Source organism: Sinohyriopsis cumingii, chromosome 5 (assembly GCF_028554795.1).
Source record: "Sinohyriopsis cumingii isolate HCF-2022 chromosome 5, ASM2855479v2, whole genome shotgun sequence".
Lineage (NCBI taxonomy): Eukaryota > Metazoa > Mollusca > Bivalvia > Unionida > Unionidae > Sinohyriopsis > Sinohyriopsis cumingii.
The window spans coordinates 123,203,608-123,231,179 of NC_142965.1; the positions used below are offsets into that span (position 1 = coordinate 123,203,608).

The 27,572-nt window shown below is 35.4% G+C and overlaps 1 protein-coding gene across 7 annotated transcripts in view; it reads left to right on the forward strand.

Annotated features, from left to right (window-relative positions):
• The window catches only part of LOC149800113 (phosphatidylinositol 3,4,5-trisphosphate 5-phosphatase 2A-like), a 268,016-nt gene that overhangs the window by 197,632 nt on the left and 42,812 nt on the right, over positions 1-27,572 (forward strand). For all 7 annotated transcript variants that reach the window (XM_089959703.1, XM_089959704.1, XM_089959705.1 and 4 more), the window contains 9 exons: positions 1,479-1,628; positions 4,664-4,793; positions 8,430-8,627; positions 13,876-14,072; positions 14,857-14,974; positions 15,395-15,491; positions 18,983-19,121; positions 20,238-20,337; positions 26,223-26,314. In XM_089959703.1, the coding sequence (XP_089815829.1) occupies positions 1,479-1,628; positions 4,664-4,793; positions 8,430-8,627; positions 13,876-14,072; positions 14,857-14,974; positions 15,395-15,491; positions 18,983-19,121; positions 20,238-20,337; positions 26,223-26,314 (1,221 nt within the window). The remainder of the gene's footprint in view (positions 1-1,478; positions 1,629-4,663; positions 4,794-8,429; positions 8,628-13,875; positions 14,073-14,856; positions 14,975-15,394; positions 15,492-18,982; positions 19,122-20,237; positions 20,338-26,222; positions 26,315-27,572) is intronic.

The window sequence follows — 27,572 nt, forward strand, 5'->3', positions numbered from 1 at the left end:
TTAAATTGGGTCTGTTTTTCGTTTCATCTTCCTTCTGTCTACGCCACCTTTATTTCAACACACTATCTCCCTTGATTATTATTGGATGAGAAGTGACTGAGTTTGATTGTCTGCATTCTATGGCATTATTTAGTAGTTTCTTACTTTCTTTTCCTTGATTATTATCTGATTTATTGTTATCTGATTTATTATCTGAAAGGCAAACTTTCTAAGCAGATAGATGCTCATGAGACCTTGCTGGAGTTCCATCAACAGCATTATGTATTATCAATTAGCGGACTTATTGCTCCTTATTGCTTTTCACACACTTTAGTTTCTACACGTTAGCTACCTTATTTTGGTATTTCAACCAAATATGGTATATGGCTTGATCTCCGCGGCATTATGGCTGAGTTCTGTTGCATCATTTAGTGTCTTCATTCAACGGAGTTATTGGCTTGATTTTCAGACCCACCCTCATTCATTTCCATGTGACAACTCCAGTCCCTTAATTAGTCTGGCAGTTGGATTTCCAGCAATTATTATAGGCAGCTTGATGTTGAGGAGGCCTATGTAGAGAAGGGTCTTCACTTCCAGAATTTTGTTTGTTGAGAAATATAGGTCATAATGACATAGTGACCTACTTGTTATTGAGCAGGCTCCATGTAAACTTCTTGTCAAATTCCACATTAGTGGGAAGCAAGACAGAGATCACTTTTTTTTACAAGTAGCAGTGGCAATGGCACTGTCAAAAGTCTGTAAGGGTTTTGGTTGAAGTTTTTCATTTTTTGATAGATTTTCATCATACATGGCAAGAACCATCATGGAACTAAGACAATTCATAACATTCATTCGTTTCTGTGATCTTGGACTCAAGGTCACAGTAAAAAACATTTGCACAAAATTTTGTTTAAAGTTTTTCATATGCTTATATTTCCTAAACTGCATAATGGATCTTTTCTGCGTGGGTTCGAGTCTCGGGCTCGGTCAATGTGGATATGTGAGAAAGCTTGCCAGTAGCTTCTTATGGGTCAGTGGTTCTTTCCGGGGTTTTCCCAGGTTCTTCCTCCACCATTAATACTGGCCGCCATGTATAGCCTATCTTGTGCTGAAAAATGGTGTTAAACCCTACAACAAGAACAACAACAACAATAATAGATCTTTTTATTTTTATCACTTGAGATGAAATAGTATGAAGCTGATTAACACATGATCTCACCCCTTTTATTTATGGTCAAGGTCAGAGTCAGAGATAATTGCCATTAAGGTATTGGGTAAAGATTTGTCATTTGCTTACCTTTCCCAAACATTTTGCTCGATTTTCTTTTTATTTGGGATGATTCAAACAAAGACAATTCATACCATGACAGTCTTGACCATTTGGGTCAAGACCAATTGTTTTTTTGTAATGTATTAATCATTGGCTGAACATGCATGCCCTATCCTTCTCTGCTAAAGAAATCTGCTGAATTTATATAAGCTGTATTTTTACACTTCAGGCTGTGGGAGTGTTACAGAGGTCAGTGATGCCATCAGAGTATGTTTATGTGGATGCCTTTGCCATGTCCAACCATACCCCACAACAGATCACGGCTTCACCTTTCCTGTCTTCCAAATACAGACCATACATTCCACAGAGTAAATTTGAGGTAACATTCTTATTGTAGTAATTATTACTAAAATAAATTAAGCAGAATTTTTTCAGTATTTAATCATCATACCTCCAGATGGAGCAATTTCATAGCTGCCAACCCTCACAATTTTGGCGTGAATTTCACAACTTTTTCAGCGATTCATGAATTCACGCCGCATGCAAAAAAATCATGAATTCCCCAGTTCTCAGTTATTTTAAATCTTTAATAAAATAACCGATTTCCTGTTAAGCGCTAGTCGTGATATTGGCAGTTGCTGAAACAGTCTGGTACTGCTAGTCACACTGTAGCTGATTGGTACAGTTGGCCCGGTATCAGGCATTTTAGCATATTTTAATCTATATGCATAAGAGTAGTTTTACAAATGCTTTTGAGAGAAGCTGGGGCCTAACCAGAATTTTGCTCTGCACATGTGCTGCAAACACTGATTTGAATTATCTTTCAGCACCACATCTTGTAAATGTCTTAACCAGCAAGGAAAAATAAAGTGTTCCTTGTGGCACTGATAATGGCATTTTAACTTTTACTAATAGCAGCGAAGTGAAGTGAAGTTTAGTTTGGAATATACCAAAAATTGGCTGTGTATTATGCCATCAAACACTGATATACATCATGCTTTTCGCACGCAGTTTGCCACAAATATTAACATTGGGCATGGTGGCAGAGACAATGTGAAGAAGCACATTGGTAGTAAAAAGCACATAGAGGTGGGAAAATTAAGAACTTGCAACAGATTTCAGCTCTTGACAGAAGTCCTGCAAGCTTCCAATGCTGAAGCATTGTTTGTGAGTTTTCTTGTTGAAAATCTACCTTTATCAGCTGGAGACCATGCTAAACATTTGTTCCGACAAATATTCCTGGACTTGAAGATCACTTCACGAATTCATGTCAAAATTCACTAATTTGTATCCCTATTTTCACTCAATGCGAACCTGGAGGGTTGGCAGCTGTGCAATTTAATACCATAATATATAGAAGTGACACAAGTTATATCCCTTTGACATCTCTGTTATCCATTATTTCAAAGTATTAGCCTTTCATGGAGAGATTCATTAGATATTCATTTGGCTTGTGTATGTAATAAAATTTATCTGTACACTCTTAGAACTATCAAGGACCAAAATAGGATACTACAACCATATTTGTAGATGTGGCCACACAGGTCTTTAAGAAACATTAGGATGTTTTTGTTGTCTGTAATCTTATAACCTTAGTTTATCAGAAATAATTTAGACCTGTCCTATAGGTCATAAGTTACAAGAAATTTTGTACTCTTACTATGACTGGGGCCCCGAGTGGCCGAGTGGTCTAAAACTCTCTCCATTATGGATCACTGCCATCTCACCTCTGTCTGCGTGGCTGGCCTTGGCGGATGTTGAACCTGCAACCCTTGGATTATGAGTCTGACATTCTACCATCTGAGCCACCATGTACACCTATTGCTGCCAGTGTATTTATGCTTGTTTCATTGCATTTAAAAATGTACTTTGCATCATGTTTACAGTAAGTCTTTCTATAACTTAACCAGAGGTTCAGAAAATTTATGGACTGTTATCAGACATTAATCCATCAGAGACACTTGTAATGAGTTCCATAAACCCTAACACACACCCATACATGTACCTATTCATGCACACAACAAACACACATGCACACATGAGCCTTCTTAAAAGTTAACTCCAATATATATCCATAATTTGACATGTATTCAAGTTTTGAAGTCATTTATATCTATGGAATTAACAATATACTTAAAATCTGACATAATCCTTATTTGCTCCTTAAAATGTGACTTGGAGTAGAGATATAAGCAACATGCCACTCACATGTACATGTTGTTATTGTTGTAATAGGGTTTAATGCCATTTTTCAGCACAAGATAGGCTATACATGGCAGCCAGTATTAATGGTGGAGGGAGAACTGGGAAAACCCCGGAAAGAACCACCGACCCACGAGAAGCTACAGGCAAGCTTTCTCACATATCCACATTTGCTGAGCCTGAGACTCGAACCCACGCAGATAGAGGTGAGATGGCAGTCATCTGTGATGGACAGCGCTTTAGACCACTCGGCCACTCGCGGCCCCACATGTACATGTGCCAGACGACATTGTATTGTTGTGGTAGGCTTGATATTGCCCACATGGACAAGGACTTTGGTACTTAACCATTTAAACTATGGGCTGATCCAGTTTGCTGTTTTAATAAGACTTGCTGTTCCTGTTTTGATAGCCTTATTATATAGCAGTAGTTGTCAGTTTATACAGCAATTTGAATAGGGAATACACTTTTGTTTCCATTGCCTTTTTGAAAATGACTATTGTTTGTCAGGGATCTCTCCTTATCCCAAAATCGAATGGTCTACTCCCAAACTTGGTGAAGGCAGGAAAGTTATAATGTACCAGTAACTTAAGGTGCACTGTACATCTTATAATCTAAGATCAATACCCATCTATGATTGTCAGATAAAACAACTATTGATCCAATCTGAATATCAGAGTTTTTGGCAGAAAATCCCAATGTCTGATTTGTGCATTTTGTTGACAAAAATCATTTCTGTTGGACATGCGCAACATATTTAACAGATTCAGAGGCCTGAACTTAACTTTATTGCTTTAGATTGCTTAATTATGGAGATGGTACACTTTAATCAGATTTTTTTAAAAAATGCTGAATTAGCAAAACTACTGTTTTTTTCAATTAAAAGCAGGTAATCAATAATTAAAAGAAAATGTTAAATCCTCCTCATGGCAAAAGTTAAATTGGTATGATTTCATTATTCGGAGTGATCAGGGTATCGTAATCATTCAGAGGTGGTGTAAGCCAGGGAATCAGGGGAAAACAATCTGCCATCAAGGGCAACCACTAACCCATGTATATACAGCTTCCGAGATGCTATCTAGACATCAGTTGTAACAAGCAATTATGTCATGTCATTGGTGCTTCATGGACATGAGTGTAGAATTCATTATTATTTGGCACAGAAAATATTAGTGTTGTACCTAATCCTGACAGATTCCTTGCTTGTTACAGGTGAAACAGATCAGGCAGTGCAAGGCAACTAAATTGACACTCACTATTGACATACCTATGGGGAAGTACAGCATCCTGAAGGCAACCAGCAAAGATAACCTGGACCAGAAGACTATTACTCATGATAAAAGTAAGTGTTGTGCATGTAGAAGACTGCTGTGAGACCTTTATTAACACACAGTCTAACATCATCACAAAATTGACCTCTATAATATATCACACTCAAAGTCTGTCAACAACATTGGGGAACTGTTTAGGGTACTCGGGATCTGTACTATTTGCTTGAATGTACAACAGAATCAGAAGTATAGATCTTGTTTTTCTAGCACATTATTTAATGACAGATCTCGTTACGTACTGTTTTAATGTCGTAGAGGAGCAAATACAGTATTTCAGATTCCATTTAGCAGAAATTTAAAAATTTGTCAGAGTTGACATATCCAGATCCTGTCATTAATTCCATAGCTTGAGTGTAGACTCAAACTCACTTTTGATATTCAGTATTAAATGATTTAATACAAGAGATTTCAGCAGTGTGATTTTATCATTTGAAATACAAAAGATTTCAGGGTGTGATTTATTCTGTTGAAATACAAAAGATTTCAGCAGTATGATATATTCATTTGAAATACAAAAATTTTAAGAGAGGTGTGATTTATTCAGTTCAGATTAAATAAAAAGATTAAAAAGGTGTGATTTGTTCAGTTCAAATACAAAAGATTTCAGAGGTGTGATTTATTCAGTTTAAATTCAAAAGATGATTTATTTGGTTTCAGTTAAATACAGAAGATTTCAATGATTAATTTGTTTGGTTTCAGTTAAATACAAAAGATTTCAAAGGTGTCATTTTTTCAGTTGAAATTAAATACAAAAGATTTCAAAGGTGTCATTTATACAGTTTAAATACAAAAGATTTCAAAGATGAGATTTATTTGGTTTCAGTTAAATACAGAAGATTTCAAAGGTGTTATTTATTCTGTTGAAATTAAATACAAAAATTTCAAAGGTTTGATTTATTCAGTCTAAATAATTTATTTGGTCTCAGTCAAATACAGAAGATTTCAAATGTGTTCAGTTGAAATTAAATTCAAAAGATTTCAGAGGTGTCATTTATTCAGTTTAAATACAAAAGATTTTGAAGGTGTGATTTATTTTATTTAAATTAGATTCAAAAGATTTAAAATGTGTCATTTATTTGGTTTAAATTAAATACATAAGATTTCATTAGTGTCATTTATTTAGTTTCAGTGAAATATACAACATTTTAAAGGTGTAATTTATTCAGTTTAAATACAAAAGATTTCAGTAGTGTGATTTATTCAGTTTCAATTAAATACAAAAGATTTCAGAGGTGTGATTTATTTAGTTTGAAATAAACACAAATGATTTCAAAGGTGTGACTTACTCAGTTTGAATTAAATACAAAAGATTTAAGCAGTGTGATTTATTCAGTTTCAGTTAAATACAAAAGATTTCAGTTACTCAGTTTGAAATAAACAAAAGATTTCAAAGGTTTAATTGGCTTGTGTTTTGCATTTTCTCTCTTCACCATATTGGTGTTTTATCTGCTTTATAATACTGCAATACTAGGAATCATGCAGCTTGATAAGTATTAAACCCTCATCTTATGAATATGTCACTGTGACCCATATTTCACATTTCTCTGACTTTGGTTCAGTTTAATAAACAAATTTCTGTACTCCTGAAACTAGTTGATTTTACACATCTCTCTTAGTACCATATCCATACCAAAAAAAGTCACTGTGATCTGTGTTTCATATTTTACTGGCTTATGTCAGATTGTTCCATTTAGATCAAGGCCACAGATTTTCGTCATGCCCTGTGCATACTCTGCAATATATAAAATAATGAAGCGTGGTTAAGCATCTTTGTTTTCACTACTCAGTCATTTCAGTACAAGGTCAATTTCAAACATATTTTATGCTTCACCGGATTATGTTACATTCTGTGTTTGATGTTCATTTCTCGGGATTATTCATAAAATTAATGATGATATACATCTCTGTCTCTACAACACTTGTGTAACAAAAGTGGCTGATTGTGACCTATATTCCATCATATACTGGCTTTTGTCAAGTTTTTGCGTTTCATGTCCGCACAAGTTTTTGACATATTTTATGTGTAATATCCTACCTACAATCATGAATCGTTGTGAGTGGATGCATCCTGAAAAGTTCTATAACTTTTATACATGAAGAGGTCTCTCTGAACCATTGTTCATGCTCATTGACTTTGTTCAACCTTTGTCCTTACTTAATTTCTCTGGTTCTGTTTTTGTTTGTCATGAAACTTAATAATTGAATGCAACTCCATTACAACATTTAGAAACAATGAAGGCCATTTTGACCTATATTTTATGATTTACCAACATTCATTATTTGTGTTTATGATCAGTTTAATACATCTATGCTAGACCTATAAACATCCTACCCTACACAGATATACATCCTACCCTACACAGAAGGCTTTTTGATCACGACAGTTGGAAATAGGAAAATATATATGTTTATTCAGTAGTATACTTGACATATTAATGACCTCAAACTGTATATTGTGATTTGTTACCCTCAGCAGTTCAACTGTGTATTGTATAAGTACTTGAGTGGACCACATATTGTGTGCTTTTCATGTGAGGTCTTACCTGTGGTTATTCAAGGTAGTTATTGATGTATAAACTATGTACTGTTGGCTATCACTCCAAAGTTACTGGAAGCCTGTGACTTCAAGGTTACTGGAAGCCTGTGACTTCAAGGTTACTGGAAACCTGTGTCTCCAAAGTTACTGGAAGCCTATGACTTCAAGGTTACTGGAAGCCTGTGTCTCCAAAGTTACTGGAAGCCTGTGACTTCAAGGTTACTGGAAGCCTGTGATTCCAAAGTTACTGGAAGCCTGTGACTTCAAGGTTACTGGAAGCCTGTGACTTCAAGGTTACTGGAAGCCTGTGACTCTTACCCAGTGATATATGGCTTCTATGGGTGAACAATGTTAATGGCGTTTCAAGTAGATTTTAAGAAGAATGATTGAAACATTTACTACATAAACAACAGTAATATGTTTATTATTAACTTGCTTCTTCTACTTTGATATGATAACAAAGTGCTTTTTTATTCTTGTACATTTTCAATACCCTGTCACAACAGTTAGGTAAGTAGCTAGGTGGGTTGATAGGTAGCTAGGTGGGTTGGTGGATAGGCTGTTGGTTGAATAATAAGTCAGCACAGTTCTGGTGCTAATTAAAAGTACTTTTAAATGATTAAATATTTCAATGTAAAAAAAATAGTTTGCAAAAATTTCTTAAGGTTAAAAAGCAATCACGATAATGTCCATATGAATTTATTTTACAAATGGCTACTGAGGACTGGTGAACGCAGAGGTGAGCTATGTAATCATTATTACACTCTTTGAATTTTGGTTTAAATTAAATCCCAGAAAGAACCACCAACCCACATGAAGCTACTGGCAAGCCTTCTCACATACCCATGCAGTGAGAAGTCCCCATATAGGTATGACTTCTGTGGTCTGCAAAGGTGAGTAATGTAGACCGCTTGGTCATTTGACTCCATAGTGTTACCACATTGTGTCCAAAACTGCATTCTAATGAAGGTCATTATAGTGGAGAAATATTTGGATTTTTACTGGGCACTTTTAAAAGTATCATTTATGGTGCCCCTTATTGTCTCTAAGATAAATGTTCCTTTCGAGACTCTTGATCGTATTTGAATATCATGTCTGATTTCTATTTCAGTCAATCACTTGATCAAAAGTACAAAGGACAAGAGCAGTCTAGACATCATAATTAACGGGAAGAAAAAGAAAACATACTTGTTTGAGAACCCACAGGCACGAGAAAACTTTTGCTTCCAGATCATGCAGATGAAAAATATGCATTCCACGGAGTCAGAGATTGATCAAATTTCCATATTTGTTGGAACTTGGAACATGGGTAATTTTCATAAAAATTTTGCCCTAGTGTTAATCTTAAAGATACTTGGAATAGAGCAAATAATATCAGTGCTTATGCAAATACCTTAAATGTGAAAATATTCCAACCACAAAAGTTAACCTACCACTGTCTAATTCATACAGGGTTTTGCTCTTGAAAGTAAGCTGTCTTAAAAATATGTTGTTGTTGTTGTTGTTGTTGTGGGGTTTAACGCCATTTTTCAGCACGATAGGCTATACATGGCGGCCAGTATTAATGGTGGAGGAAGAACCCGGAAAACCCCGGAAAGAACCACCGACCCACGAGAAGCTACTGGCAAGCTTTCTCACATGCCCACATTGGCTGAATCTTAGACTCGAACCGCCGCAGACAGAGGTGAGATGGCAGTGATCCGTAACGAAGAGCGCTTTAGACCACTCGGCCACTCGGGGCCCCCGTCTTAAAAATAAGCCACCTAATATCATAATGTATATACTTGCTTCAAAGTCGAGTCGAACTGCAACAAATATAGACCCTGATCTGCATAATGTGCCTGCAGATCACAGTATATGTCTTTTTTTTAATTTTACTGATTATTCCAAACTGCATCGACCCTGGTTTGCTGGTGCATAATGTGAGGCAAGTCTGGGTCTATGCAATTTGCAGTTGGACTCAACTTGTAAGCAAGTGTATGCAGTATTTGATATGCATGTAGTTGGTTATAATGGGTTTCATGCCTTTTTCAGCACATAATAGGTTGCACGTGGTGGCTAGTATATTTGGTTGTGGAAGAATCAGGGAAAACCCCAGGAAGAACCACCAGATCATAGGAAACTACTGGCAGCTTTCTCACATACCCACCTTGGTACAATCCAATACTTGAACTCATGCAGACAAAGGTGAAATGTCAGTGATCTGTAAAGGGGAGCACCTTAGATCCAGGGCCCCTTATATTCATGTAAGCTAATGGGCAGTGAACTAGAGAGAAAAAAGAAATTTGTCTCACAGAAGAAACAAAGAAAATCTTCAAAATTAAATGTCTAAATCTAATCATAAAATTATATATCAGTTAACAGAATAAATCTCTTTTTATTTGAAATGAATGCAATTAAATTTCTATCACATTCTTGTAATATAAAATTACTATAAAATACAAATAACCCACTTTCCCATTGTCTTTAGATATTCTTGAAAATATGCATAACTGAATTTGGTCAGCTTAACCAAATTAGCTTAAGAACAAATTAATATTGAACACTACATGTCAAATCCAACTGTAGGCAATATAGACCCTGATCTGCTGACACATAATGCTCTGACAGATCAGGGTCTATGTTATTTCTTGTACTGATTACTCCCAATAATCTGTACAGACCCAGATCTGCTGGCGGGGCCCTAAATGGTCTAAAGCACTCACTGTTACGGATCACTGTCATCTCACCTGTCTGCATGGGTTCAAGTCTCTGATTCGGCCTATGTGGGTATGTGAGAAAGCTTGCCAGTAGCTTCTCATGAGTCAGTGGTTCTTTCCGGGGTTTTCCCAAGTTCTTCCGCCACCAATAATACTGGCCACCATGTAAAGCCTATCTTGTGCTGAAAAATGGCATTAAACCCTATAACATCAACAACAAGATCTGCTGGCACATTATGCATTTTGAAGGGCATTAAGTGATATATTTGGTTGTGACTTGTTTGGGCATTAAGTGATATTATTGGTTGTGACTTGTTTGAACATTAAGTGAAATATTTGGTTGTGACTTGTTTGGGCATTAAGTGATATATTTGGTTGTGACTTGTTTGGGCATTAAGTGATATTTGGTTGTGACTTGTTTGAGCATTAAGTGATATATTTGGTTGTGACTTGTTTGGGCATTAAGTGATATATTTGGTTGTGACTTGTTTGGGCATTAAGTGATATCTGGTTGTGACTTGTTTGAGCATTATATGATATATTTAGTTGTGACTTGTTTGAGCATTAATTGAAATATTTGGTTGTGACTTGTTTGGGCATTAAGTGATATATTTAGTTGTGACTTGTTCATATCAATTTGTAACAGCGATACTTTTTACCTGGCATGGTAATGAGACAAAAGGAACATACAACTTTAACTTGGACTAAGATTTCCAGAATTTTGATTACAGATAAGATTATTGATACTTTAATCATTGTACAGTGTGTGTGTGTGTATATATATATATATATATATATATATATATATATATATATATATATATATATATATATATATATATATTTATTTTTAGAACATTTAGCAAAAGTAGATCCAGTGGGTCTCCTCAGAGGGACAGAGGTTGGGATTGTAGGGCAATATCCAGATGTTGAATTTACTAAACCAAATGATTTCATAATCAATAAAAAGCAAATGCTGTGGGATGTGGAGGCCCCCTCTCTAGATCCCCAGTTGGCTAATTGGTCTAAGATGCTTGCCTGAACAGATCACTGACATCTCATCTCTGTCTGTGTGGGTTTGTCTTGACATGGCCACTGTGGGTATGTGAGAGTAGCTTCCCTTGCTTCATTTGTTATTTCCAATGTTTTCCAGATTCTTCCACCAGATATACTGGCTGCCATGTATAGCCTGCCATGCTAAAAAACTCAACTAAACCAATTCATATTTTTAATTGCATTTTTGTTTCTTCTTCAGATTTGTGTTATACAGAGTTAGCCGTACATATATGGCTATGTCTTATTTACTAATTTGTATTTCACTGAATAGAACTACTCATTACCACAGACATGTGCATAAGTGCGCATGAATAGAATTTTCAGTTATTATTCTCTGTTTGATTTTGATATTGTTATAGCTGCACCACCTGAATGGATTGTGATATCTACCTGGAAGTTTTCAATAATGTCTGATTGGTTCTAAATGAAATCAGTTGTGCCATCTGACATTCAGCCAAAAAAGTGTTGCTTTTTTCCTTAGTATTACCTTGCAAGGAACATGTGTTCATTATATCCTGCATTGCTAACAAGGGCAGAATTTCAGTATTTTTCCTCTGTTGGGACTCAAAAAGTGTTGCTTTTAACATCTTGTTTTATCTCAGAATTGATAACTGGCCATTCTGTTTATTATTAAAACTCTCTTCCTTCTTTGGATTAAAACATTTATTCCACTCTTATTCATAATGGCTAATGCTTGTTGTGGTTAAAATCAGTGATAACTTGAAGAAAAAAGTTAGTGCTGTCTTTTCTCTGATCTTATTAATTATTGGGTATTATTCAGGGGGATTCAACTTTTCAGATTATTTGATTTAATGTTTTTACTATGATCAACCAATTAGCAAACAATTAGTGTTTACTATCCATTGCTCTCTGTCTCATTGCCTGTCTTTAAAATTAAGTGGCAGTGGTATTTGTTGTTATGGCACAGCCGATATAAAGTGTAAAGTGGAGATTTTGTTCAAAGTTTGACCGCATGCATAGACGTGATCACTCTGGTATGGCACCATGCCTTATTCTGCTTTGTTATGATTAAGGAGCAATTGGGACTGAAACTTAAGACATTTTGACACCTGTCATATGAAGGTTTGCGATTCCATGCTTGTTTTGTCAGGTAAGGAGTTTGAAATTTTTAGATTCTACAATTGTGGAGTTAAATACAAGAAGGATAATAAGTTTGCATTGATAACTACAAATGTCCACCTTGAGTATTTTGCAATTGGTCAAAATAGTGTTACCACCAGACGTGTGGCACATACAAGGGATTCTAGCGGCCTGATACACAAGTAGATACTGTAGATACATAGGTAGATACTGTAGATATACAGGTAAATACTATAGATACACAGGTAAATACTGTAGATAACAGGTAGATACTGTAGATACACAGATACTGTAGATATACAGGTAAATACTATAGATGCACAGGTAGATACTGTAGATAGACAGGTAGATACTGTATATACACAGGTAGATACTGTATATACACAGGTAGATACTGTAGATAGGTCATAGGTCGATACTGTAAATAGACAGGTAAATACTATAGATACACAGGTAGATACTGTAGATAGACAGGTAGATACTGTTGTTGTTGTTGTTGTTGTGGGGTTTAACGCCATTTTTCAGCACACGATAGGCTATACATGGCGGCCAGTATTAATGGTGGAGGAAGAACCCGGGAAAACCCCGGAAAGAACCACCGACCCTCGAGAAGCTACTGGCAAGCTTTCTCATATACCCACATTGGCTGAATCTTAGACTCAAACCGCCGCAGACAGAGGTGAGATGGCAGTGATCCATAACGAAGAGCGCTTTAGACCACTCGGCCACTCGGGGCCTGGTAGATACTGTAGATATACAGGTAAATACTATCAATACACATGTAGATACACAGGTAGATACTGTAGATACACAGGTAGATACTGTAGATACACAGATAGATACTGTAGATACACAGGTAGATACTATAGATACACAGGTAGATACTGTAGATAGGTCGATACTGTAAATAGACAGGTAAATACTATAGATACACAGGTAGATACTGTAGATAGACAGGTAGATACTGTAGATACACAGGTAGATACTGTAGATAGACAGGTAGATACTGTAGATACACAGGTAGATACTGTAGATACACTGGTAGATACTGTAGATATACAGGTAAATACTATTGATACACATATAGATACACAGGTAGATACTGTAGATACACAGGTAGATACTGTAGATAGACAGGTAGAAACTGTAGATACACTGGTAGATACTGTAGATATACAGGTAAATACTATCGATACACATGTAGATACACAGGTAGATACTGTAGATAGACAGGTAGATACTGTAGATAGACAGGTAGATACTGTAAATAGACAGGTAGATACTGTAAATAGACAGGTAGATACTGTAGATGCACAGGTAGATACTGTAGATACACAGGTAGATACTGTAGATACACAGTTAGATACACAGGTAGATACTGTAGATACACAGGTAGATACTGTAGATATACAGGTAAATACTATAGATACACAGGTAGATACACATGTAGATACACAGGTAGATACTGTAGATACACAGGTAGATACTGTAGATATACAGGTAAATACTATAGATACACAGGTAGATACACAGGTAAATACTGTACATACACAGGTAGATACTGTAGATACACTGGTAGATACACAGGTAGATACTGTACATACACAGGTAGATACTGTAAATAGATGTATCTGCTAGATGCAGAATGCAATTAGAAGCAAAACATTTCAAAATGTCCATGATCTGTTTTTTAATTTCCAGCCGACACCACATCAAACTATCCTCTCACTACCTGGTTGAAATGCACAGGAGCTGGTAAATCAAGGGACAGGGTGCTTGGAGTTATTCCACATGATTTGTATGTGATAGGAACCCAGGAGACAGCTATGACAGAGAAGGACTGGGTTAACACACTGAAAGCAGGTTTAAAAGCTTCAGTAATGGTGGATATGGAATTGGTAAGTAAATTTGTATATTATTCTTTTACTTGGACTGCAAAACTGCACTCAGACATGTCTTATTACAATACAGATTTAGGTATTACAAAGTCATATGATGGCTCTCAATTTTTAGTTTTCCTGTTTATAATACTAGTCTTCTTCATTATTGATGAAAACTAGACAGATGTTCATCGATACTAAAGTGAAATGTGAGAAAACTTTAGTTTACATATCTCAGTAGTTACCTTAAATGGCATATTTTATTGAGCTTAAAGCTGAATCATTGTAATCCCCATGGTTAAATCATTGGCAGGTCGTACAATTTGCATTGTGCCTTAACGACAAACCATAGGTCAGTATCTGAAAAATGTGCCAAACAGATCATAAACAGTGCTGAGTTATCTTTAGGTAATTATAGAGGAATGAACAGGTTTCCATTACGTACAGTAACATACAGCCTAATTATCGTCAATCAACAATCTTCTTTCAAGCACGCGACGTAAATCCAAGTAATCAATCAAAAAAGCAAAGGGGGGGGGGGTGCACTCTGTACTGTGTTAGAAAGAGGCATATTTTACATTCATGGTTGGCATCTCCATAAATGGAATTGTTCTGAAAGAATCCTGGCTATCATTTATACCACTTTGCAGTTATGTTACACTTTAGCTTTGCAGAATATATCTGGACAAGCTTCACAATTTCAGAATGCTAAATTGTTTTTACTGTCAAGAATTACCATCTGAAAATTCTGTTGACCACCAATTCAGCATGTAATTATTCCTTTCTTTGTGTGCAATTGCAGCTAGAAGTGTGTTCCTTGTGGGGCATGAGAATCGTGATACTGGTAAAACCAGAACACAAGAAAAGCATCAGCCGAATCCAGCGATCCTCTGTCAGGACTGGAATTGCAAATGCATTGGGTAACTTACAAACTTTATAGGCACTCTGTTATAAGGCATTTTGTTGTAAGGCACTCTGTCATCACTATAGGTATAGTTTCATACTGACCAAATAAATCAAAGTAATTAATATTTTGGCGATTTGAAAATTTGAATTCCCTTTCAGAGCTAATGATCATCCTTTATACATACAAAATTCAGATGTCATGAAATTGATCTTCTGAATATAGTAGGAAAATTACTTGCAAAATGAATAATTGATTGAATCATAATAGTGCTAAAGGAAAGATGTAATTATTCCATGACTTAATAGATATAATATTTGACTTTGAATAAATTAGCTCTTATTATGGACCAAGTGATAGAAAAAATTATAATTGACATATTTTACCCACTTTTGACAAAAACATTTATTTCTATTTTCTGAATTTCTTTCATCAGGTAACAAAGGTGCAGTGGCCATCTCATTTTATTTTCGAGGGACTTCTCTGTGTTTTATAAACACCCACCTGACATCTGGTGATGAGAGGTGCAATAGGTGAGGACTCTAATTCTTTTATTCCTTAATATGTGTCACACAGTTGGCCATATGCCTATCCTGCATTAATGCAGTCAGTGACACTGGATGATGTCATTGGCACTAGATGATGTCAGTGACACAGACAAAAACATATGTACACCCTCACTCAGTGTCACATAAAAATTCTTCCAAGGTCCTAGAGTACGGTTAGGAGTGTGTTTCAAAGCACATACCCAAAATGGGAGGGGACTGATGGAGCTAAATTAATATGAATGTGTACATTAGTATGAATGTGTACATTTAGTATGAATGTGTACATTTAGTATGAATGTGTACATTAGTATGAATGTGTACATTAGTTGTATATTCTTGGTAAAGGTTTACATTTAGCTGATGTTTTTTGTACAGTATGCATACTGTTATACCTTAAACTTGGAGAAGTATGAATCTGGATGAGTACTACACCTCATCACAGATGTAGGTCACTGTTATGTATATTTCACACTTCCCTCACTTGGATCAAGTGTTTCAGTTTGCTATTGTTGTTTTTTTTGTTGTTGTTGTAGGGTTTAATGCCATTTTTCAGCACAAGATAGGCTTTAGTTGGCATTTATTACAAAAGCTGTGCTCATAATTGAATATTCATAATATGTGGTTGTATCACACTCTTACCACAAAGGATGACCACTGTGATTCAGGCTTAGGTTAAGGTTTTGTAGTTTATTTATAACTATTTTTTATTGTTGCACACTTGATATATACTCTTATTCCAGTATTCTTGAAAGTTATTGAGGGGACGTATCTTGTACACCCTCACCACAAAAGTAAATCACTGTGATCTATATTTCATTCTTCACTGACTTAAATTAATTGTTGTGTTTTAAATTCTTTTTTCAAGCTGTGTTCTTGCAAGAACCATCAAACTAGATGAATGTTTGCATCTCTCTTTGTACCACACCCCTACCAACAAACTAGGTGAATGTTTGCATCTCTCTTTGTACCACACTCCTACCATCAAACTAGATGAATGTTTGCATCTCTCTTTGTACCACACCCCTACCAGAGAAGAACATCACAGTGACCTATATTTCACATATTACTGGCTTAGGTTAAGTTTTTGTATTTAGCACATGAACAAATATGATTTTAGCACAATGTAGATATATACTCTTATACGTAGATTCATGAAGGTTGGTGAGGAAATGCATCATGATGATTACTATACCCAAATCAGAGAAGTAGGTCACAGTGACATATATTTCATGCTTCATTGTTTATTGGATAAATTGTTTCATTTTTATTTCTTAAGCTCTGTTTTGCTATAATCTTCAACCTGAATGATTGCATGCACCCTTATTAGTACCATAGCTCATACATATATATATATATATATATATATATATATATATATATATATATATATATATATATATATATATATGAAACCTGATGAGGTAAGCATCTCTCATCACAAAAATAGATCACTGATCTATATTTTATATGTAACAGACTTTTGTTAAATGTTATGTTTTAAGCTTATTTCTTGACCTATTTTTATGCTAGAATCATCAAACTATATCAGAGTGGTCAAACTACAGGCCTGTGGGTCATTTTTATATACTGTAGTGTAATATATATTTATGGCTAATGAATTTTAAATTGGGTTAATATGGCCCACGGTGTTGTAGATGTGGATGATTGTATGCCTCTTTCTTAGTTCCAGTGATCTGCATTTCATTTTTTTGTGGCTTTTGGTTATGTTTGGGGATTTACCAGATTGGTTTTCTTGTATACATACTGTTATACCAGTATTCATGAAATTTGGTAAGGGGATATATATTGATAGTACTAAACCCTCATCACAAAAATAGGTCACTGTGACCCATGTTACCCTCAACTGTATATTGTACATGTGAATCAGTGTGAGATTATGTGAGTGGACCACATGCATTTTATGTGAGGCCACATAGTGCATTTCAAGGTAATTATTGATGCATGAACTACTACTGCAGGCTATTCACTCCAAGGTTAATCAAAACCTGTGACTTTTGCCCAGTAAAATCTGTCTTCTATATATGGACAAAGTAACTTTTCAGAGAGATTGTATGGACATTGATTTTCTTTTCTTTTTTTAAAATTGTCAGGTTTAACACCATTTTTCAGCACATGATAGGCTATACATGGCAGCCAGTATTAATGGTGGAGGAAGAACCCAGAAAGAACCACTGACCCACAAGAAGCTCCTGGCAAGCTTTCTCACATACCCACATTGGCTGAATCCGAGACTCGAACCGGCGCAGACAGAGGTGAGATGGCAGTGATCCGTAACGGAGACCGCTTTAGACCACTCAGCCACATGGGGCCCAGAATTTTTTTTAAAACTATGTTAAAAATCCAAATCACACACACACGCTTGCATGTCTTTTATGCCCTGTCACAATTGGTAGGTAGGTGGGTAAGTGTTTCCACAATACTGGACATAAAGTGCTAATTAAAAGTTCAAATTTCAAATTTTAAATGAATACAAATTCAGATGTAAAGATAAAAGACTACAAAAAAGATATTTAGTTGGAAATGTGGCCAAGATCACTTCAACCAGAATTTTTTTTCCGTATGATAATGTTTACAATGGCTACTGGATGCTAGTGAAAGTCAGCATGAGCTATGTAACTGTTGATTACACTATTCTAATGCTTACAATGGCTACTGGATGCTAGTGAAAGTTTGCATGGGCTATGTAATTGTCCATTACACTAGGGTAATGTTTACAATGGCTACTGGATGCTAGTGAAATTGGCATGAGCTTTGTAATTGTCGATTACACTAGGGTAATGTTTACAATGGCTGCTAGATGGTAGTGAAATTTGGCATGAGCTATGTAATTGTCAATTACACTAGGGTAATGTTTACAATGGCTACTGGATGCTAGTGGAATTGGCATGAGCTATGCAATTTTTAATTACACTAGGGTAATGCTTACAATTGCTACTGGATGCTAGTGAAATTGGGCATGGGCTATGTAATTGTCAATTACACTTGGGTAATGTTTATATTGGCTACTGCAGCAGTAGAATACATGATAAACTGTCTGGAACATAAACAATATTAAGACCGTACAATGTTCTGTGTGACGTAGTGTCATGAGAAATTACTTGTTCAAAACTGTATTGACAGAAATTGAAAAAATGTGCCAGAATGTGTGTAACTGTCCTTTTAATAGAGGATTAGAGATTTATTGTTAAACCAGATTGCTGATGCATTACAAATAATACTAATTATGCAACAGAAAAATGACCATACATATTTTTTATCCATTTTTTTGTTATTTAATACTTACTGCATGAAATAATTTCCTTCGAAATATGGAGCATAAATATAGTAAATAATGGAGCCAAAAGAAATCAGCCATCTAAGAAAACCTAAAAACAGCTATTAATAAGAGTTAAAAACAAGGTGACCATCTCCCAAGTGGAATGTGTTTGACAGACTTTCCCTTTTCTGCACTTCAGGAGAAACCAGAACTATCGTGACATTGTGAAAGGTCTGTCTCTGGGCCAGAAACACTTAGATCTGTTTGATGTTACAAATCAGTTTCATCATGTCTTCTGGCTGGGAGACCTCAATTACAGGACAGAGGAAAATATACAGGTAAATAAATTGTTGGGGCCATAGGCATGCCAGCATTGTGACCAGAACGGTACTGGTTTGAATCTTGCCAAGGTCAGATTCAGTCAGCCACCGTGGTATGTCTGCAAGCAGGGCATTTTACTCCAGATGTCATTTGTATGAGAGGGGGAATCTTGCATAAACTGTATTCATATATGTGCCTGAACAGCCTGTTACTTTTGGTTGATTCATCAATTTTGCTGCAGTTTAAACTTGTTGAAATTGTGATGCCATTGTGACTGACTTGACCCAGTCCTGTGCTATTAAACTTTTTTTACACCTGGTCTTTGTATGCCAGGTCTTTTACTGTGTAATGACACTTTTTGGCACCAGGCCTTTACTTTGTAATGATGCTTTTTTATGCCAGGCCATTACTGTGTAATGACTGTATATTTTAACCAGGCCTTAGACTGCTGAGCAATGCATTTTGACACCATATCTTTTACTGTATAATGGTGTGTTTTAATGAATTTTATGACAGACCCAGTAAAGGCACCCACTCCTACGAAAACAAAGGTTTTACATCTGTAACTATAATTTGTATGGCTGACAGAAACAATCTTACATCTGTAACTTAATTTGTGTGACTGACAGAAATAATCTTACATCTGTTACTATAACTTGTATGACTGACAGAAACAATCTTACATCTGTAACTTAATATGTATGACTGACAGAAATAATCTTACATCTGTTACTATAACTTGTATGACTGACAGAAACAATCTTACATCTGTAACTTAATATGTATGACTGACAGAAATAATCTTGAACATAAATATGCAGTAACTGTTTTGTTGAAATGAAGGATTTAAGCAACTGCACAATTCAACCTGTACTCAGTCCATTTGATATAATAGTGTATCCATCATTTGTAAACATGTGTTCTGTAGATGTACTTAGATTTTGAGTTATTCTTTTGTAATGTTACAAATTGAATGTTCATGACATTAAGCTGCATCGTTTGTGACAGGTCGGTCACTCTATGTTTGTGACAGGTCACTCTGGGTTTGTGACAGATCACTCTATGTTCCTAATCCCTCTTTATAATAGTGTGTTGTCCCCAAATCCCCTAATTTTATTTGGTCAATTTTGCAGGTCCTATTGCAGAAGATCCAAGATAAGAATTTGAACTCCCTACTGGAAAAAGACCAGCTCAAGAGGGTTCAGAGGGACAAGGTGGCTTTCTGTGGCTTCAGTAAGTACTGTGTTATTTAACAGGCACCAGTCTTTAGTGAAGACACTCGGGTGTTATTTAACAGGCACCAATCTTTAGTGAAGACACTCAGGTGTTATTTAATAGGCACCAATCTTTAGTGAAGACACTCAGGTGTTATTTAATAGGCACCAATATTTAGTGAAGACACTCGTGTTATTTAATAGGCACACGTCTTTAGTGAAGACACTCATGTGTTATTTAATAGGCACCAGTCTTTAGTGAAGACACTCGGGTGTTATTTAATAGGCACCAATCTTTAGTGAAGACACTCAGGTGTTATTTAATAGGCACCAATCTTTAGTGAAGACACTCGTGTTATTTAACAGGCACCAATCTTTAGTGAAGACACTCATGTGTTATTTAATAGGTACCAGTCTTTAGTGAAGACACTCGGGTGTTATTTAACAGGCACCAATCTTTAGTGAAGACACTCAGGTGTTATTTAATAGGCACCAGTCTTTAGTGAAGACACTCATGTGTTATTTAACAGGCACCAGTCTTTAGTGAAGACACTCGGGTGTTATTTAACAGGCACCAATCTTTAGTGAAGACACTCAGGTGTTATTTAATAGGCACCAATATTTAGTGAAGACACTCATGTGTTATTTAACAGGCACCAATCTTTAGTGAAGACACTCAGGTGTTATTTAATAGGCACCAGTCTTTAGTGAAGACACTCATGTGTTATTTAACAGGCACCAGTCTTTAGTGAAGACACTCAGGTGTTATTTAACAGGCACCAATCTTTAGTGAAAACACTCATGTGTTATTTAATAGGCACCAATCTTTAGTGAAGACACTCGGGTGTTATTTAACAGGCACCAATCTTTAGTGAAGACACTCAGGTGTTATTTAACAGGCACCAATATTTAGTGAAGACACTCATGTGTTATTTAATTAGCACCAATCTTTAGTGAAGACACTCAGGTGTTATTTAATAGGCACCAATATTTAGTGAAGACACTCAGGTGTTATTTAACAGGCACCAATCTTTAGTGAAGACACTCGGGTGTTATTTAACAGACACCAATCTTTAGTGAAGACACTCAGGTGTTATTTAACAGGCACCAATCTTTAGTGAAGACACTCGGGTGTTATTTAACAGGCACCAGTCTTTAGTGAAGACACTCATGTGTTATTTAACAGGCACCAATCTTTAGTGAAGACACTCAGGTGTTATTTAATAGGCACCAATCTTTAGTGAAGACACTCAGGTGTTATTTAATAGGCACCAATCTTTAGTGAAGACACTTGGGTGTTATTTAACAGGCACCAATCTTTAGTGAAGACACTCAGGTGTTATTTAATAGGCATCAGTCTTTAGTGAAGACACTCAGGTGTTATTTAACAGGCACCAATCTTTAGTGAAGACACTCGGGTGTTATTTAATAGGCACCAATCTTTAAAGATCTCACAGCTTTTATAATTTTATGAGGGTCACTTTGGTGGCCTAGTGGTTAAAGCATCCATCTCGGATTCAGGAGGCCGTGGGTTCGATCCCCAGCTGAGCCATACCAAAGACTTACAAAAATGGTACTTAAACTGCCTTGATTGATGCTCAGCACTAAGAGGTTAGTGTTAGGACTGGTCAGCCTGGTGGGTGGGGCATCATGCTACATGTCTGCAACATGATGGCCCAGTGCTAGGCATCACTATAAACTGCCACACTGCAGACATCATAGTGATATGACTGAATAATTGTTAAAGCTATGTTGAAAATCAAAATTACACATACACACACATAATTTTATGAGATTTTTTTTCAGAAATGTTCATGTTTGCTTTGGTTCAATGTATAAACAAATTATTTGGGTTCAATTTTACTAGATCCAAGTTGTTACTGATAACTATGGATTAGGATTTAATCTATCTATTGACCATTTGCAATGAGGTCATTTGCATATTACTTTATTAAATGTCATAAATTTATGGAGTTCAGTGTGGTTGCTAGTGCAACCAGAATTTGCCATTTTAAAGACAAAATCAATGCATAAATTGCTGATAAAGATAATGACAGATTGGTCTGCTCTTTTTCTTGGAGCGCATGAGCTAATATTTTATGAATAATGGTGAATCATTCCAACATGTCACTCTCACCTACTTAGTATCTCGTCATCTTCTTCAATGTGAACAATGGTGGTTGCATGAAAATATGGTTAGGCTAAACACAAATAATGTGTTTCTGCTTGGCTGACCGTTCCTGATTTTCATTGCCAACTCAAGCACTTTTCCCCCAAGGTAAAAAAACAAACAACCAACACACAAATTTTTAAACAGCTACAAAATTCACATTGACCATATATGTATTATATATATATATATATATATATATATATATATATATATATATATATATATATATATATATATATATACCAGAAACACACATTATTGTTTTTGGCCTCATGTTTACATCTTTGCAGTTGATGCCATGACTGATCTTATTTCCTTGACAACCTAAATGCAAATATTTTCAACGCAAGTCAGAAGGTTTACAATTTCATAAATAAAATTAATTGAAGATGAAGAGACAATGATACATCTATGAATTACCAAATAACCCATTAAAAGAAAATATTTGAATTTTGGGAAGAATTTCATGATTATGATGCAAATTTGTAAACAATTTCCCCCTGAAAGATGGCATAGGTTAGTGGTGCTGTTATTCTTACAGTAGAATGACTTTTACCTCTGAGAATTAACATTGTCGCAATTCCTAATGCAGCTTTTGGATGTCTTGGTGTGAGATGATACATAATCTTGCACAATATTAATTTTTTCCGTCCTAGAGAGATAATTATTTTAGTTTATTACAATGTAAAGTTTTCTTGAGAACATGCAAGACATAAATGCAACAGTCTCTGCTGAATTTGTTGGCATCTGTTCAACAGTTACTACAGTTTTGGATTTTTAAACAGTTTTCTTTTGTATGTTTGACTTGGATTGCTTTAGTGTTTTACAGCACAACAATGAAAGTAGGTTATTTTGTGTCAAGGTAGTTTGAATGAAATTCTTGTCTAAGGACAGTACCACAACTGCCAACCTGGGCTGATTGGGTGGTAGGATTCAAACCTGCATCCTTTCAGTTGCAAGCACATTACTGAGCCAACTTGGAAAATATTTCCCTAACACTTTAATCAGTTCTCTTCATGTTTAATACAAGTCCTCATAAAAACAATTCATTCATTAGTACACTTGACCTTTGAACCTTGGGGTCAAGGTCAGAAGCTTAAAAATAATGTTTGAGCCTGTGCTTCACTTGCGGGCTATGGCTTTGCTTTATATTTTTATGCACCTACCATAACCAAAGTGTATTATGTTGCGATATTGACTATAAATAAATTACTAATTTCATATTTGCACGGTAGCTCAAGTTCTTCATCATCTACATAATTGCAGATGTTTTGCATTTGGCATAAGAAGAACCCTATTGATTGTTTGTCTAAAGGTAGATCCAAAGGTCAGTGGTCAAGGTGACTGACAGAAAGAATAAAAATGATTTCCAGAAAAATTTTCAGTCTCATATCTGGGCCAAACTTTATGGATGTTTGCACATAGGGTAAGGAAGAACCCTACCGATTTTGGGTTAAGGTCAGAAGGCAAGGTCACTGAGACTGGAGAAAATTATTGATTGTGTAATTTCAGCAAAGTTTGTTGATGACTTAAAATTTATGTAAGAAAGAATCATATTAATTTTATGCTTAAAGGTTAAGATTTCTGTAACTAAAGAAGAAAAATGTTGGGTTTTTTTTGCATAATATCTTTAGTTTAGGACCATGTACCTTGACCAAAGTTTGTAGAGGACTTGACTTCAGGTACAGAAGAGGCCTTTTGATTTTGGGGTCTGAGGGTCAAAGGTCATGGTCATGATGCTCAAGGAAAAATGTGTTTGGCTGAATAAACATTGGTTCAGTTATCATGGATGACTTGTGCATAGGGTAATAAAGAAACCTGTATGTTTCCAGTTGTCAGAGATTACAGTCCTAAGATAAGAAATTAGTGGTTTTTGCAAAGTAAGCTTAGTTGAAGGCCATATATCTAGACTACAGGTTGCTAAGACTCATTAGTCAAGAACATCCAGAATCAGCCATGCCCTATTAGTGCTTACTTATTGCTTATTAAACACTGGGTGGGTGAGTAATGAGACATTCTTGGTACTCTTGTTATCCATTGGAACAAGAATTTCTTATGCCAACAAGTATAGACAGGACTTGAGGGCAAAGTTTGGAAAGGTGCAACTCTAGTCATTGGTGCTCTGGGCTCTAATGCCTGCTAAAATGCCAAATTCTAAATGGGAATAATTAACTTTCAGTGAAGTCTGTTAATGTCAGCAGAATAACATTTTTACAAAAAGTAGCACAGTAAAATCTGGCTTGAACAACCTCTGCTGTGAGAAGCAACCTGTAATTTATGACCATAATCATTATGAATTGATTGATTTTATTATATTAATGCAATTGAATCCCTGCATCGTATGACCAACTACCATAATATTTAGACAAACTATGCATTTTTACGAATGACCTCATAGTAAAAACAGATATAAATATCACCGACTTTTAATTAATCGTGGGAACCATAAATACTTGGGAGATCATACATGCAAATCGCAGATTGTTCTAAATCAACAACAAAAAAGATTAGTCTGGCTACTGGATGACTAAAATCTAAAGGTAGCGTCATATAATACAGAAGGTAAACCAGATTCAAGTACTAACTGACATTGTAATGCTGAAATCATAGAAATAGTTGACTATTAGGGACCAGTCATAGACATCAATGGTTGGTTCAGATGTTTGCATTGTTTATCTGTTGTGGAAACCCCCACAGAACTAAAAGTGTGATAGTGAGAGATCTGCCTCTGCTTTCGCTGTAGTGTAGTCGGTCCCACCTTAGATCACTTGTAGAATTACAGTACATATTGACTGGGGTGAGTAAGGTCTTGATCATTTTCACTTATTTGCTTTTTCCAGATGTGTTATTCCAAATGTCTCTATCCTTTCTTGCTTTATTCATGATTTTGTTTAAAAAACCAACACACAAGGTCAGCCATGCCAGAGTGAGTTTAGTACTTCTGTTACATCTGCAAGTGGGGCCCTGAGTGGCCAAGTGTTCTAAAGTGCTTACCGTTATGGATCACTGCCATCTCACCTCTGTCTGTGTGAGTTTGAGTCTCAGCCTCAGCTAACATTGGTACGTGAGAAAGCCTGCCAGTAGCTTCTCGTGGGTCGTGGTTCTTCCCTGGGGTTTTCCAGGGTTCTTCCTCCACCAATTATACTGGCCATCATGTATAGCCTATCTTGTGCTGAAAAATGACGTTAAACCCTACAACAACAACAACTGTCTCCTGTTTCTTTTTAAAACCCAAATTAGGACCCAGTCACCATGGACACCAAAACTTTCATGACCGGCCACTTTTGTGAAGATTTTCTGCATTCCCTATTGAACTAAAGAAAAATTCTAAAAACCTGATCATGGTAGATTTAACTTTGCCAATAATTTTGGCAATACTTTTCAAGTTCATGGTTTCCTTGCTGTGGCATAGTATTGTACTTTTTCAGCGGGTGTAATTTCTGTTGCCATTTTGGTTTTACAATATTAGTTTATTTACAGTACTTAGCACCCTGAAGCAAAATGTTTTGTTATTTTAACAATAACATTGAATAAAGAACAAAAATTAGTGCACAGTATTTATGGGTATATTTACTTGTTAAATCCAGTTGAGTTGAAAAGTGGCCATCCTGCACAGATCATTTGTGAGAGACCATGTGTCTGACAAACACCGAGATGAATTTCTTTCAATACGGGTTTTCCAGTATGTAGTTAAATAATATGCTCAAAGAGGTATTTCAAATATATTGCAGATGAAGCCGAAATCACATTCCTTCCCACATATCGCCTTGAGAGGAACGTCGCTGGGTACAGATATTCATGGAGAAAGATTAAAAAGACAGGGGTAAATATATTTTTCTTTTTTAAAGTTTCTTGTTGATGCTGGAGTTTGCAAAAGATTCTTTAGTGATTTTCATTTACATGTATCTTGTCAATAATACTAGTGTAAAATTGTTGTGAAAGATTTATTATTATTATTATTATTATTATTATTATTATTATTATTATTTATACATGTTTCCCGAATTATAATGCAGTAGTTGGGATCAGCAACTAATGACTTTATTATGTACCAAACCACTGTATAGCGGAAATGACTTATGCATGTGTATATATTGGGAGTGGGGCAATAAAGAAAATGCCACTCAGACGTGTAGTTTGAATTTTAGTTAGTGTATATTTTGTAAGTTGTTTTACTTCATGTTATATGTACATTCAGTTTCATGAAATCATACTGTATTTCATGTATTTTTTCGTACTCTTTAATTTTTCATACAGTCCAGTTATCAAAATAATAAATATTTAAATGTATCTTTATTTTTACATGCATATATCTGTCTGTATTTTTTTAAAAAATCCATTAAATTATCGTACATAAAATTTCTACTAAGAAGATTTACATTTGCAAAAAAGATCGAAAATACCATATTGCCATTTTTTTTTCTTCAAAAATTAATAATTAATTGTTGGTGAGAAATCATTCTGCAAATAAATGTAGCTATAAATATAAATTTAATAGTGCAAATGAAGCTGAAAATATGTCACAAGATTCAGTTCAAAACGCTTAGTAAATATCAGCTTTAGTTTCAGACTGCTAACTATATTAACTCTCCTGGCCGTGACTGACTGACCCCACCAAATCCCACTCCACCCGCAAAAAATCCTGTGGGCACCCATGTGCATAAGCTCGCTTATTGTCATTACAATATCTACTGGTGTTTATTAACAAATGGACAAAGGACTTCACAGACCATACCTTTAAGTATTATCGTTAATTAGTTTTCCTTATTAAGTCTGTCACTGTAACAAAACACCACATGCATTCTAAAACGAGATTGAAAGCCTTTTGATGTTTCCTTATCCAACAAAAATTACATCTCAGTACATGCTAAAGTGAAGACCACAGACCATTAGCCAACTAGTTTTATTGTTTCATTATAGTCATACAAACATAAAATATAAAAACCTTATCATTTTCCATCATAAATTTGAAAGTCACGCAATCCTTTAAATTGATTTGTATATATACATATACTATCTTTTAAGTGCTTGTTCTGTTTTGACTTGGATATAATTAACATTTTGTTGAAAATCTATTCTAC